Raw genomic sequence first — 15,486 nt, forward strand, 5'->3', positions numbered from 1 at the left:
CCTCCCCTCAAAACTACTACTACTCGTTCTAAGCACAACGGCGAGTGCAATCACACACTGGCTCCTGTGGGGGGCCGGTTCCTCTTCTGTACCATTCGTGGGTTCTCCACGGCTTGGATGTAGCTGAGAGACTTTAGGAGGTCAATTGTAATTCAACCCAGTAGCTGGCCAGCGACCCGTCCACTGGACTCCCGTAAACTTAATTGATAATACATAGTTAATAAATCTCAGAGAATAAACTAGTTAAAAATGATTTGACATTTTATATGAGCCTTTACTTGGTAAGAAGAATGATTAGAAGGTATTAAAAATACCTTCAAATCATTATTAGTTATGAGTTTACGCCTTGTTCCTTTAACAATTAAAATAATCTAAAATCAATATTTTAATATCTATAATATTAAATTTCTCTGCGACATGAAAATAGAAAATCCGAAGCATTTGAGTATGAAGTAATTCGGAGATCCTTGTCGAACAGGATTTGAACTCCTTCCCTAGACGTTCTTCATGCCCTTCCTGTCTGAATGCTCCAGCCATCTAACGTTGATTTTTTGTACTAGTTTTGTCAACATCGCCGGTGTGCTACTTGAGGGTACTGTCACTTTATATACGTGTCAAGTAAATTAAATCTCTCAAAACTTGCTCTTGATGTATAATTAAATGTACGCGGGCCTTTGAAAATACAATTAAAGTAAAATATGTTTTGCATATTCAAACTGAAATAAGATGCCTCAGTAATGAAATTTATTTACAGAGAAAATTAAGAACTATTACTGAAGTGCAAATGAAATAATTGAGACACCATACGTAATTTATAATACTTATTTATAAATACATATATAAGCACCTTTGAATGCGTAATTTTTCTCCGGTCTAAGTTGATTTTCATTATTTGATGGAATGGGTAGTCATGAGGAAATATTTAGTGATAAGATTCCGATAAATTCGAGTCTTTGAATCCACGTCATATACGTGCATACCTATCGCACTAGTTGAGAACATATCAATGGTTTGTTCCCAGTAAAAAGATTCGGACATAAGTGTATCCCTTGCAGTTTTTCCTGACTAATATACATAGTGTTATCATCATTTGTTATGTATTGCACTAATTATAAGTGTTTAGGTCATTTTGCGATAGTGCTGTAAGATGGCAACATTTTACATGACTTATTGTTGTTTCTGTTATTCCAGATAAGCATGGACATTTCGGACAAATGTTTGAACGGAAACGGTGTGGCAAAAAATGGTGTTTTCGGTGAAGAATGTCCACCAGTTAAACCGCTTTCTTTCATTGACCAGACCTTACGTGTTAGGGCCGATGCACTGTGCTCCCTCCTCAGGAAGAAGTATAGCAAAGATCCCAGTTTTTATGTGAGGGTGCCCGGAAGGTAAAATCGAAGAACGAAGTTTCATGATCACTAGATATTGGATCGTGTTCCTGTTATTATATGTAATGCAGCCTGCGGGTACTTAGAAGTACAAGAAAAACTTCTGCATTTGTTGTACCTAAGTTCTATCTTCGCAGGGTAAACATCATTGGGGAACATATTGATTACTCAGGGTATGGTGTTCTTCCATCTGCTATTCAACATGATATGCTTCTATGCGTTGCAGTTGAGGACTTGGGGACAAGTGGAAAATCGCCATCAATTTTTTTGACTAATATCAATGACTGCTACCAGGATTTCAAAGGCTCCATGGACGAGTTAGTGTAAGTTCATAAATCAGCCGTAATGAGAAATTAATAATCCTCAAATTATTGAGATTCCATGCGTTTACTTGTTTCCAAGGCCATAAATGTGTAACATCGCATAATTGGGATCACTTGGACCAAAGAAATTTCCAAATTGGAGCTGTAATTATTCGCACAAGTATTAAGTTCACAGATGACGCTTAAGGCCATCTTTTGTAGAGGATGGTTTCACATTATAATACAAATTGGTGGAAATTAATGTCATCGTTTTCATTTTAAAAGACTATTTCCATACACTCCGCTTAAATTTAAAGTATCATCTGTAAAAGAGGTTTTTAGAGTTACAACTTAAAGGGATAGCTAAAGGTTACAATAAATGATTTTCTGTAAGCTAAATATTCAGACCTAGGGATTATGTCAAGAGGTGATTTTGATGAAATTAAACACTTCACCAAGCATTGTTTGGAGTCTTACATTTTCTACATTTGACAGTGAGGAGAAATGTTTTAATCATATTTTAAAAGAAATTCATATTTAATGAAAGTAAGTCTTGAAATAGGGAACAGTTTTCTTTGATGTTTACCGTATTTTTAGGATTTTCTTTTGTGGCATTAGAGCTGCTCTAAAACGTTTGTCTGCGTTCCATCCAATGGCAACATTGTGCATGCATATAATGAACATAAAGATATAATGTAAAGACATTAGAAAATTTGCTTAAATCAAGGGTTCATCTCTTTTGTAATTGAAGCATTCAGAAACCACCTTCCTGGCATGATTACTTCCTCTGTGGCATTCATGGTATATTACATGATTTGAAAGATGAAGTTGCCAAAGAGCACATCAAAGAGAAAAAGGCGGTGAGCTCTATTTATGTGGCTGTGGATGGCACCATACCACCGTGTTCTGGTTTGTCAAGTTCCAGTTCTCTCGTCAGTGCTGCTGCACTTGCAACTGCTTATGCAATGAAGGTGAGAAGATAACTTTCACCATTGATGCTATCTGGCTTATTCAAGACTTAGCCACCAGTTATAACATTTTAGGAAATGTCAGTGCCAAAATTTTTTTCAGGAAATGCCATGGAATTTAAAATTAATGCATAATGCAAATTAGAGCTTGCACCTATTGGCACATGCAACTGCATCTATGAAAAAGTTTTCTTTATCAAGCATTGTAAACTGTGTTGTTTAAATTAATAATTTCATTTCACGCTATTGAAAACCTGAGCTTAGGTCTAATATAAATGTGATTTTCCATTTGCTGATACTCTGAATGCTGACACTTTTCCATTGATATAGCTTGCATTCTCGAAGAATGTAGTATGTCTTCTGGAACTAAAGATTGCTGAAAAATTTTAGGAAGGAAAATTCTGTTTCTCTAATTTTTGGCTGCTTGAGATTAATGTCTTGCAGGTGGCATACAATCATTCAATGATCGAGTATTACTTTTAATAAATCTTATAACAGTTTAATTTTGTTCTCCTTTTCTTATTTTATCTTTTACATATTCATTGGCTGTGAATATGTTTCATGAAAGGAAAGGTGTAGGTTCATTCATCAGCATTCAAGTTATTCATAATGATCAAATTTTGCTGGTGCGTGACTTTGATCAGTCTTAACGACCAATCTGTCAATTGATTGTAGAAGACTACGGAATTCTCGATGAAACTTCTAGAGTGCATGCCTGTCTCACCACTGTTATTAAAATTCAGATGCAACGTTTTGTAAATTTTGCAATATTCTCAGGAAAACTGAAAAAATCCACTCCTAAAATCAGGAAAACTCTGTAAATATCTGCATGTGAAATAGCCATCACCCTATTCTTTACAAACATATTTATGAAGTTGCTTTATTTTCTTAAGTGTAAATGCCTACTAAATGAAGGAGGCATGAGGAACTTAAAGGAGTGTTGGTGGGGATCGAGATGGTGCGGGGGCTAACGTACTGGCTTCCCACCCTGAGGGCGCGGGTTCAAATCCCGGCGGTGTTGAATATTTTTCAGAGGTATCTCGATCCCTACTTGAGGTGCTTTGTGGAGGGCACTTTGAGTGAGTACGCCGTCCGTCGGATGGGACGTTAAGCTGCGGACCCCTTGGCGCCTTTCGTAAAGAGTAGGCTAATGCCGACGCCGGGTTTCTCTCCACCCTTCATCCTTTCCTGTCCATCCCCTATGGCGCAAATGACCTTAGCTGTCGGTCGCCTCCCCTCAAAACTACTACTAGGAGTGTTGTTCCAAAATGAGATGTAGTGAGGAATTACTAAGTCATGAAAGAATGTAGATTATATGCACCAGTAACAGACAAGAAGGGTGCTCCTATTGTATGCTCATGCTGAGAGAATGGATTAGAGTCTAATCGCATCACTATCAATTGATATTGTAGAGAAGAATAAATGATTTGAGATGTAGTAGTAGATATAAAAATTCTTTTGTGAGTGTCGTGAAAGAGATTGTCAAGTAGAGTTGGTCACATGAGGATTTTATATAATGGAAGTTTTGGACTGAATAATTGAGATTTGGATGAGAAAATATCTTAATGATTGAAATAAACACTTCAGCATTTAATATTCCTCAATGTTTGAGCCCATCTTCATAAACTTTCTGTTACTTGTTTACTTTCAGTCTCATTTTTGATATATCATTTTCCATTACTCATAAATGTTTTTTTTTATCAAGAACTTTGTACTTCTTGATATTATTACTATGCCATCACAGCAGCAATAAAGCATGATATATCCTTGGGACTGGATTTTATCAGTTAATCATAATCATGTTAGTATGAGGACAAAAACTTTTCAGAAACTTAAGGACACTATTTCTAGCTTTTTATTCCTTTGTGGTTAGAATATTCTGAGAAAATAAATGCAGTTGCTGTTTACTAGTTATGCAGTTGCAGTTCACTAGCTATGCTTTTACTTTGTTTTTCTATGAAAAACCTCTATAAAGAAATCTCATAATATTGCAGTTTAGTAATCATGGACTTTGTCAAAGAGACCTTATAATATCAGTCAGTAATTCCCATTCTACTCAATCCATGCATCATCCCTACACCATCATAGCATGCTTATTTCTTTATGTGCATCATTTTAGAATTGCTATATTGCTTAAACATTATAGCATATGTATTTTTAGCTAATCTTAGATGACTTGACAATTATTGATTTTGGAGAACTCTTCATTATTGCAAAATATGTTGAAATTTTGTAAACAGTTGGTAAAATTATCTCTTCAATATTATCTCTAACTTTAGTCTCTGAAAAATGCAGAAATTCCAGACAATTTGCATGGAAGAACTGTCACTGTATAAAGAATGATGATTCACATCATTCATTTGAAGAGTAAATGTGACTCTAGGTTATCATGTAGGTATCATGAGCAAATTTATATTCTCTCAATTTGACTTGAGCAAGACTAATGTCAACAGTCAGCTGATTAAATAGTTAATTCATTTAAAACTCAGTTTCCTGCAAATGGACCAAAAAATCATCACAACGAATCCTGTCAGTAGTAGAAGACTGAAATTTTATCAGTTTATATAATTTCTCTTAATGATGACTAATTTTTTATTTCATTCATCAGGTAAAACTCAGCAAACTTGTACTGGCAAGCATAAGTGCGCGGACCGAGAGGAATGTTGGCACAGAAGGTGGAGGAATGGATCAAGCAATAGCATTTTTAGCATCAGAAGGTAATATTAATTTTGATGATATGACTCTGTATATTTGGTGTGATTTTTGTTCAAATGATTGATAGTAATTAAAATATCAAGATATGTTGGGTCGGCTTATTAATCTGTTCCATAAGCTTGATTGTAAAGTGCATCCAACAATTTATTGATTTCCTATAATTCTTGCAAGATGATTCAGTTAATTCTATCAGTAGTTGTGTATATATTGAGTTAAATTTTACCTGGTTTAAAAATGTAGGGAAAATATGAAGGTGTTGCAACTTTTTATTACCAATTACATTAGATATTCTGACTTACTTCTTACCAGCGAACTGTCTACCTGGCTAAGCATGACAACATGTCTCAAACATTCCAAGTCTTTTAAGCATCTACTGACCTCTGACAACTAGCAGGCTAGCATGTTGTAGCACACATCTCTCCCCTTTATCTACCTCAAGTCTACTGGCCTATCTCCTTGATACAAAACATTGTCCTTGAAACGCACTCCATATGAAATCCCAAACATCAAAATAAAATAGAGTTATTATTATATATTTAATTACTGTAAAAAGACTAACAGCTATAAGGGGTGTTATTTGACTTTAAAGTCGAGTTAAAGCTTGTTACCCTACCCCTGCAACTCACATACTCATTGTAGCCCCCTGTTATCCTCCCCACTCTGGATTAGCTGGTCTACCTGTGTGCCAATTGTACTTTTTTCACTGAAATTGCATGAGTGACTATGAATGAAGATCAGCAAAAAAGATTCTCATTTTTTTCATTGATGCTTTCATCTGTATGAAATTGGAATTGTTTGATTTCTCTGTCACCCATAAGGTCTTATACGCTGTGGTATTTCTTAATACACCAGACTGCAGCAATCACTTAAATATTCAACTGTGTTATTCAATATGTCATTGACGATGTGACCTGATTTTCTCAGAAAATTTTATGTCAGATATCAGAAAATCTAGCATAAATGTTTACTTTCATCAAGCACTGTATTTTCTGTAAATACACAAGGAATTTAAACTTTTCCTTTATTTTGATATTGAATGGGTTAGAGGTAGATGAGTTTATCCAATATACGATATCTACACTGCAAAGTTCATTTCAATCAATTTCCAATGGTAAAGCATTTTGGCTGTCTATGCATTTCATATTGATTGTACAGTGGAATGACATGTAGAAAAACTATGATTGGAGCATACGTATAATATCCCGTAAAGCAATGCATTTAAAATTATGCATACAGTATCAATGTGAGTTGTCACTCTTAAAGTGAACCACACAAGATTCTCACATTGAGAAGTCAATTCACCATATCGTGAACCCATCATAAAGCAAGAACTATCTGCCAAGTAGCAATTATTGCAAAGGACTACGTTAAATCCTTTAGAATGATTTATGATCTGCCTTCTTACTTGAGGTATTAAAATTGGGTGGAAGTGTATATAAGTGATGAACTGAGCCTACAATATACGAGGGTCATCCGGAAAGTAGTACCCGTTCGTGAAATAAAGACACAAAAGTAAATATTAACAAACATAAAAAATTTTATTTGAAAGAGGATACTTTAAACTACTTCTCAACATAATCTCCAAGCAAATTAAGGCATTTGTCATAACGTGTGACAAGTTTCTGTATTCCTGCTGCATAGTCCTTCGCCGCCAGCTCATTGAGATACGCGAGGGACCCATCTTGCACAAATTTTTGCATAATGCAGATGGTGTTTAACAATTTCATGAACAATTGTTCGAGAAACATTGGGAAAATGCTCACAGATGTCATCAATTGTGACGCGCCGATCGTTCCTCACGAATTCGTCAACTGAGCTCACCAGTTGGTCTGTAATGACAGACGGTCTCCCCGAACGCTCATCGTCGTGTGTGTTCCCCCTCCCCATGTTGAAGTTGCGACACCACCGCCGAACAGACGACTCGTCCATTACATTGTCTCCATACACCTCCTTTAATTGGCGATGAATATCACATGGGCGAACGTTTCTTGCATTGAGGAATTTAATCACTGCCCTCACTTCACAACTGGCGGCGTTCTCAATTTTTTTAAACATTGTAAACAATCACAGAAACAACACAGGCAATGCTAGCGTCACGCAACTTGGCTCAGAGAAGGCAGACAAGCCACTGAAGCTATCTGACCTCGTCCAGCGGCTACTCGCGTCGTCAGCACTTCATGCGGCACGAACGGGTACTACTTTCCGGATGACCCTCGTATGATTTAAATGATTAAATTCTGATGCATAGTAAAAATATAACATATTTTGAGGGTGTACAAACTTATTTTATATTGGTTATTTTAGTAATTAGAGTTAAGCTGAGTTGTATTTTCATTTGTATGTGACAATTTCAACTGATAGGTTGCGCAAAGTTAATTGAGTTCAACCCCTTGAGATGCCATGATGTAAGACTTCCAGAGGGTGCCTCTTTGGTTGTTGCTCACAGTCTAGCTACCATCAACAAGGCAGCTGGATCTGAATACAACACCAGAGTTGTGGAATGTCGATTAGCTGCACAAGTTAGTATGCATTTCTTTTAAACTTGATAATTGAACTAAGTACTTAGCCCAGAAACTTGAAAAGCCCTTTTATCAGACAATTAGGTTTTAGGTGTCATGGAACACTGACATTAATGGCAACATCGTATGAGATCATCAAACATTTTATACGCCATGAATATTTGAATTTCCATTTGTGGAATCTGCACTTGCAACTAAAATTATAAGAATCGCCTGAAATTCCCAAGATACAAAAGAAAACTTGCAGGAATGCTTCTCTCTGTAGAGCCTACACTTGTCATAAAAGTTACCCATTGACCTTTGATGTTTTCTGTGGAGTGAAATCCATCAAGTCTTCCCAGAAGGTCATTAGACAAATTGGTGCAGTTGTCATTCTCATCTATACTATCTTCCTGTACGGAGAAGGTTATATTGTATCCCGTCTCAATTGGAAAAGTAAATCATTTAGGAATGACATGTTGATTAAGAGGATTTGTTGAGAAATAATAAAATGGGAGTTAAAAGGTTTTAAGGGCAACATATTATTCTTTGAATAGGGTAAAAGGATTTTGAGGGATTGGATCCTAAGGAAGTCTGGGATAAAAATATTGGTTGAATAACAAGATATGAGTGGAAAAGCATGTGCTTTGATTAAGCATAATCTTTTACGTGATTGTGTATAAAATTAACATTCCATTTGGTACAGAAAGGGATATTAGCAGGTAGCTATGGTATTAGTCTCTAGGTAGAGAAACTATTATTACTGCTGCAGTAGTGCACAATCAGTGTACATTACTTGTGAAAGGTAACTAAATCAGTGACTTTAGTCATTAATATGCAGCCCCAGAATTTTCTTTTTTTGTAGAAGTACAGCGTATTTTCAAATGAAAATTACATGTACTTTTTAGTAAATGAAAATCTTTAAAAAATTAAATTCATAACTTGAAATTTTTGAAGTAATGACATTTCCGAGAAAGGAGTCCAAAAGTATTATGATATTACACATTTGAATCAATAATTTATGGTGAGAAAATGGTAACATAACCACCAGAGTCTTAACAAACCCATAATTTTGAACTAGTTTTTACCAGTGTCATTTATTAAATTAGAAAGTCATTGGATTCCCAAAATAAAATTCCATGAGCACATTACGATTCAATGAGAACTTAAATGAGGGTTTCTATTTATATTTTTAGCCTAATAATGAAAAAAACATTTATTATTGAAAATGGCTTTATTATTTTTTTGAATTATTCTCCATGATAATCAATACACTTTTGCATGCACTTGAACCAGTTTTCGTAACACTTTTTCCACTTCGATTGAGGTACCTCTAAAACATGGCTTTTGAATCCATCAACAGCTTCTTCAGACCCTGAAAAACGTTGGCCATGCAATTTTTTCTTGAAAAACGGGAATAGAAAGAAGTCATTTGGTGCTAAATCAGGGCTGTATGGAGGATGACCCATCCTTTCAACTTTTTGGCCAGTCAAACAGGTAGTTGTTTCAGCCAATCTTTGAGAGCTTGCATTGTTATGATGAAGAATGATCTTTGGTTGCCTCTTCTTTTTCCGTATTTCACCAAACACTTCTGGCAAACAAATGCTTGTGTACCATTCAGAATTCAGGTTTCTATGTTGCTCTAATGGTGCGGTTGCCGCATATCCAGTTTTATCGAAGAAACAGGCGATCATGTGCTTCATCCTTGAATCACTTTTGTTGGATTTGGCTTGTCTTGGAAGAACCATCCAGTGGATTGCTGTTTTGTTTTGGGCTCATACGAATAGATCCAAGATTTGTCACCAATGTAGATGTTATACACAGCTTTTGATGCACCACGATTGTATTTGTTAAGCATTTCTTTGCACCAATTAACATGAGCATCTTTTTGAGCATTTGTCAAATTATGCTGGATCCAGCAGGAACAAATTTTTTTCACAGCTAAGTGTTCTTGCAATATCTTATTGATGCCCCTCATAATAATCCCCAAGGATGCCTCGATCTCATGATAAGTCACATGAAGATCTTCCTTTAATAGTGCTTTCACAGCATCAATGTTTTCCGGCACAACAACTGATTTTGGATGGCCTTCACGACTTTCATCACTGAGCAAACGGGGGCCATAATGAAATTCTTTATACCAGCATTTCACAGTGGCAAAGGATGGGGCTCCATTGCCAAAAGTGGAAGTAAGTTGCTTGATGCAGTCCTGTTTGGATAATCCACGTCGAAAGTCGTAAAAAATCATCGCTCGAAAGTGTACATGAGTTAACTCCATTTTTTTGCGAAGACAAAAGTTTTGAGTCACAGTAAACACAAGTTATGATTGAACAACAAAATGTTCTGAAAAAAGTTAGTGCTTAAAGGGTCAAACTTTTAGACGGAAACGTCAGATGGTGCCTAAAGCACTTAGTGTTGTCAAGACTCAAATTATAAATAGCAGCCCTCGTATCGTATATCAGAAAATAGAGAAAGAAATAAATTCCAAATATCATTACAACATATGGGCCTGCAGAAACAAAACTTAAACTGGTGAAGTAGCTTGCAGAAAACATGTGCCCAAATTTAGAGAGAGTATTTCTGAAAGAATTTCAGTTGGCAGTTCACTGAGAATGGACATTAGCTCACTCGACTTCCATCTACAAAAGCAATATAAAGAATATGATGGGCACTCACAGGTTTCATTCTCCTTGTTACTTAACAAAATCTCATAATATGTCATGGTAATATAAAGATTAATAATTTATTACTAAATTCCAAACATGCTTAGAAGACATAGTCAAATGGGAACTTGTCAACACGCATATGCATGTAAGTCTACTCTTTTATGAAAGCAATACTTTTCCCAAAGCATTACTTTTTACATAAAATTTAAGTTCTTAAGGTTGAAAAACATGCAAGAATAATAATGTCCTCGCACTAAATCAGCTTCATTTTAGCGAAATTTTCTGTGAAAAATGTTCCTGAGATGATAGATATCACTTATATATTTTTATCCCTCATGAATAGTGAATTAATGGGTGGATAAAGGGTGTTCATTTTTATTTAGTAATTTAAGTAGCCATTCTCATACACGTAGTTATAAAATGTCTTATTGATTTATTTTGACCAAAATTTTCTAGGTTATTGCAAAGCACCAAGGTTTTGCATGGCAAAAGATTAGAACTCTTGGTGAGCTAGAAGCTGCTGTGTCCAAAAATGTTTCAAAAAATGACAGTTTGCATTGTGCCTTGTCCCTTGTAGAAACTGAGCTCCATGAAGAGCCATACAGCAAGGAAGAAGTAAGTTCTTTATAGAATACTTCTTTATTGTTTTATGCCTAGCAGTAATGAATATCATATGGGTTTAATTTCCTTTTATCATTATATTGCTCTATCTTTCTTCAGTTACTAAAATTACTGGATATATCAGAAGCTGAATTAATCAAATTATCCTTAAATGCAAATACAACTCATCTTCAAAGCTTTAAATTGAAGCAGAGAGCCAGTCATGTTTATCAAGGTAAGTAAAAATGGTAAATACCCTTGTGAGCATTTTATGGTGGATCTCAGTTCAAGTGAGTGAAAATTTACCTGATCTATGATTGAATTCTGAGAAAATTAGATGAGGTCTTTTTGATAAGGGAAACAGTTGTACAACCCTCTGAAACTGAGTTTAGATTACTGTCCTAGGTTGTGATATTGGTCTCCATTAGGAATCTAAGGATTATCCATGACATTTAAGTTGTAAGAGCTTAAGGCTGGGTGACAAAATATTCTGCCACCACAAAAAAGGGCAAATGGTTAATAAGACCTCATTCAATGTGTTAAAGAAAATGAAAATTGTGTTTTGCTAATCCGAGTACCTGAAAAATTACGCAGTGTAGTACTCGTACAATGTGTGTTCAAAAAGTAAGGTGACTTTTCAAATTTCATGAGCAGCATACATTCGATTTTCGATCTTTTTGTTATGTTGTGTTAGTACACAAGTCCCAAACATTTGTTTTCAGTTTCAGCAATATAGCATATTTAGTATGTTATTGACAGATACAAAGGTCTTATGTGTTTGATGTGCTCGGTAATTTTCTGCTATAAACAAAATGTATCAAAGAATTTGCATCAATTTTTGTGTAAAAAATGGAATTAACTGCTCCAATACACCTGACATGTTGACAATGGCATACGGTGAGTCTAATCTGAGGAAAAAACTGTTAATAAGTGGTACAAGCTCTTCCAAGATGGCCGAGAAGATGCAATGGCAAACCTCTCTCTGGACGCTCCAGCACATCAACAGCAGATGAAATTGTTGAAGCAGTGAAGAAAATTGTTTTTAAAAATCGTCAAATCACTATTAGAGAAGTTGCTGAGGATGTTTGCATATCGGTTGGCTCATGCCATGCAATTTTTTTGGATGTTTTTGGGCATGAGACGTGTGTCAGCAAAGTTCATTCGGAAACTGCTTAATATTGACCAGAAGAACCATCGCTCAGGAGCTGTTCAATGATGTCAATGATGATCCTGATTTTCTCAAAAGGATCATAACTGGTGATAAATTATGGGTATATGGTTATAACTTCGAAACCAAACCCCAATCGTCCAAATGGAAAAACTCAGGAGAACCAAGACTGAAAAAAGCACGTCAAGTTTGATCAAATGTCCACATTTTGCTCACTGTATTCTTCAATTTCCGTGGCGGAGCGCATCAGGAGTTTTTACCACAAAGTTGAACGATCAATAAGGAGTATTACCTCGAATTTATGCACAGTTTGCATGAAACAATACGAAAAAACCATGCGGAATTGTGGAAAAACAATTTATGGCTTTTGCATCACGATAATGCACCTGCTTATTCATAGTTGCTTTTGAGAGATTTTTTGGCCAAGAACAACACAACAATCATGCCTCAGCCAACATATTCACGGCATTTGGCCCCCTGAGACTTTTCCCGGTTCCCAAAACTGAAGAGACCTATGAAAGGATGGAGATTTGCAATGATTGAGGAGATAAAGCCTGCATCACTGGAAGAGCTCAAGGCTAAACCAAAAAGTGCTTATCAGAATTGCATCGAGGATTGGAAAAAGCATTGGAACAAGTATATTATATCTGGCGATGGTTACCTTGAATAGGACAACATGAATATTGAAGAATAAATAAATATTTTTTGATAGAAATATGAAGTCGCCTTACATTTTGAGTACACCTCGTATATTTGTTCCTAAATTAATGAGGTGATTTACTCATTCCTATGGCAAGTGAAACTGAACTTTAATTTGGAATAGCCGCAGATTTTAATGACGTCAAATTTTAACTGTTGATGACACTACACACGATACATAAAAACCATAAACACAGCAATCAACCTAAAGATCAGGTAGGTAGGTGTTGGTTGAGTTCACCCAATACTAAGCCCAACAGTCCGTGAAATCCACACATCAGAGTAGGAGGGGTCAGATCCTTTCCTTGTGCTGCCTTAGGTTACCAAAGAAGTTCTGGTACCAGAAAAATCACACAACTTGGGTAGCATGTTGAACATATTAAAAATTGATGTGCATCTCAATCAGGCAGATCCAATATGGAGGGAAGGGATTTGTACCCTTGTACTAGTTTTTTTCAGCCAAAAAGATGGGCCAACGCTTATGTAACAATTCTAGCCATGTAACTCCTCATATCCATCAAATGTGTACACTACCTTTGTGTTTATTGTGAAATCATGCAATAAGGTTCGCACAATTATTAGATTTCAGATGATGAAGATTGGACAGTTTAAGTTCAGAAAAATCATAAGTGAAGCAATTAAATGTGACCATTACGTTTTTTGTGATATTTTATTTTCCTGCAAGTGTTAGAATTTCTCTGAAGATATATAGCTATTATTAGTCCATTGATTCTGATTCTTGGAAATGATTAAAACATGTTATTGTCTTTGCAGAGGCCATTAGAGTGTTAGAGTTTGAGAATGAGTGCCTTAAGAATCTGAATGTGACTGCTGGGGGTGATTACAATAGCAAGAAAACTCTTGAAAAATTAGGAGAATTGATGAATTCTAGCCATGCAAGTCTCCGGGACCTTTACGAATGCAGCCATCCCCAACTGGACCAGCTGGTCAACCTTTGCCAAAAGAAATGTTTTGGGGCCAGACTCACTGGTGCAGGGTAAGTTGGATATCACCATTGTAAAGGTTCTAAACCTTGAGAGATTCAAGTCCCTATTCCATAAAAACACATTTTTATTTATGAAAAAACTCATTTTAGCAAGACCAAGCTCAATATAAACAATTCCATTCAAAATGTACAGTATGTATGTTTACTATTCACAAGGTTCAGGAAGTTTATTTGAGGCAGTGAAAGTTGTTACCCTAGCCCCAAATATAACCTTGAATTGATATCAAATGAAGATTCCGTAGGATACTTGGGTTTGATACTGCATGTTATGCGTATGAATTATGAACGTGTTATGTAGCATTTGTATTTTCATAGGGCAAACCTTAATTCTTTCATTAGAGACTTTTGCAGTGAAACAAACAAATGAACAAATTCAATTCATTGTGTTGCTGGTATTTTAATACATTTATATCGGAAACGTTATAATCAGGATCAAGAGTACAACTTTGTACTCTCATAATGTCTCTGCATGCAGATTATTACCTTCATATACTTATTACCTTCAATGAAATTTTACAATAATAATTTAAATGCAGATTTGAGAAATCAAGGCCGTTTTTGGGTTTGGTAGAGACAATACCTGTATGTACATTCCTCTAAATGCAGTGAGTAAATATTTACAAGTCATCTGTTTATAACTGAACTCACAGAAAAAGCACTGGTAGGGTTACACAAACAGATGCTTGGCAATTTGGCAAGTATCTTTAAAGATGTGCCATAGATTGAGAGGGATGATAGAAGGTGAAATTCACTATCATGCTATTATTGGAGTACAAATGTTATCATCAAATCATTGCATTTAAGACTAGTAACAAAAATGCTCCTGTTAGCAATTCTTTAGGTACTTCTATCGTCAGTAAAATATATGAACTTACATTTACTTATATTCCAGGTGGGGAGGTTGTGTGGTTGCTCTGACTACTAATAGTGCTGCTGATGGCTTTGTGGAGTACCTGAAAGAAAATTTTTACAGTAGTGTTAAGCAGTTACCAACATGTAGTGACAAGAATTCAATAGTCTTTCGTACAAATCTTGAATGTGGTGCAGTTGTATATGATGATGATGGAAAGGCACCTCATTAAATGTCATCAGCCCTATCTTTCCAGTTGAAATGACTAGGAGATGCATGATTTTTTGGTTCAGGGTTGTTATGTTAAGAATAACACTCATAGGCAATAGTTAAAAATTTTTGAATGTAGTCTTATTTATTAAATGGGAAATTATGTGTATAGGGAAGGTTTATCCACATGCAGGGACCAGCATATATACATGTGACCAGACTGTGTGTGTATGAATAATATATATACATATATATATGTATATATATATTATATATATACATACATATATACATACATATATATATATATATATATATACATACATATATATATATATATATATACATACATATATATATATATATATATATATATATATATATATATATATATATATATATATATATATATATAT

At 35.3% G+C, this 15,486-nt stretch overlaps 1 protein-coding gene across 3 annotated transcripts; it reads left to right on the forward strand.

Annotated features, from left to right (window-relative positions):
• The first annotated feature begins 638 nt into the window (after window positions 1-638).
• Window positions 639-15,285, forward strand: Galk (N-acetylgalactosamine kinase). 3 transcript variants are annotated; one of them, XM_071590086.1, is made up of 10 exons: window positions 639-807; window positions 1,192-1,388; window positions 1,526-1,711; window positions 2,442-2,661; window positions 5,267-5,375; window positions 7,735-7,892; window positions 10,994-11,152; window positions 11,258-11,372; window positions 13,779-14,001; window positions 14,903-15,285. In XM_071590086.1, the coding sequence occupies exons 2-10, from the start codon at window positions 1,198-1,200 to the stop codon at window positions 15,090-15,092; spliced, it is 1,551 nt and encodes a 516-aa protein (XP_071446187.1). In that variant the 5' UTR covers window positions 639-807; window positions 1,192-1,197; the 3' UTR covers window positions 15,093-15,285. The 3 variants fall into 3 exon arrangements, with proteins under 3 accessions (XP_071446187.1, XP_071446184.1, XP_071446185.1); XM_071590083.1 differs by lacking the exon at window positions 639-807 and adding an exon at window positions 837-1,009; XM_071590084.1 differs by lacking the exon at window positions 639-807 and having other exon boundaries at window positions 1,158-1,388.
• The last annotated feature ends 201 nt before the right edge of the window (window positions 15,286-15,486 follow it).

This window comes from Hetaerina americana, unplaced genomic scaffold, assembly GCF_022747635.1.
Source record: "Hetaerina americana unplaced genomic scaffold, ioHetAmer1.1.p SCAF_4, whole genome shotgun sequence".
NCBI classification, from domain to species: domain Eukaryota; kingdom Metazoa; phylum Arthropoda; class Insecta; order Odonata; family Calopterygidae; genus Hetaerina; species Hetaerina americana.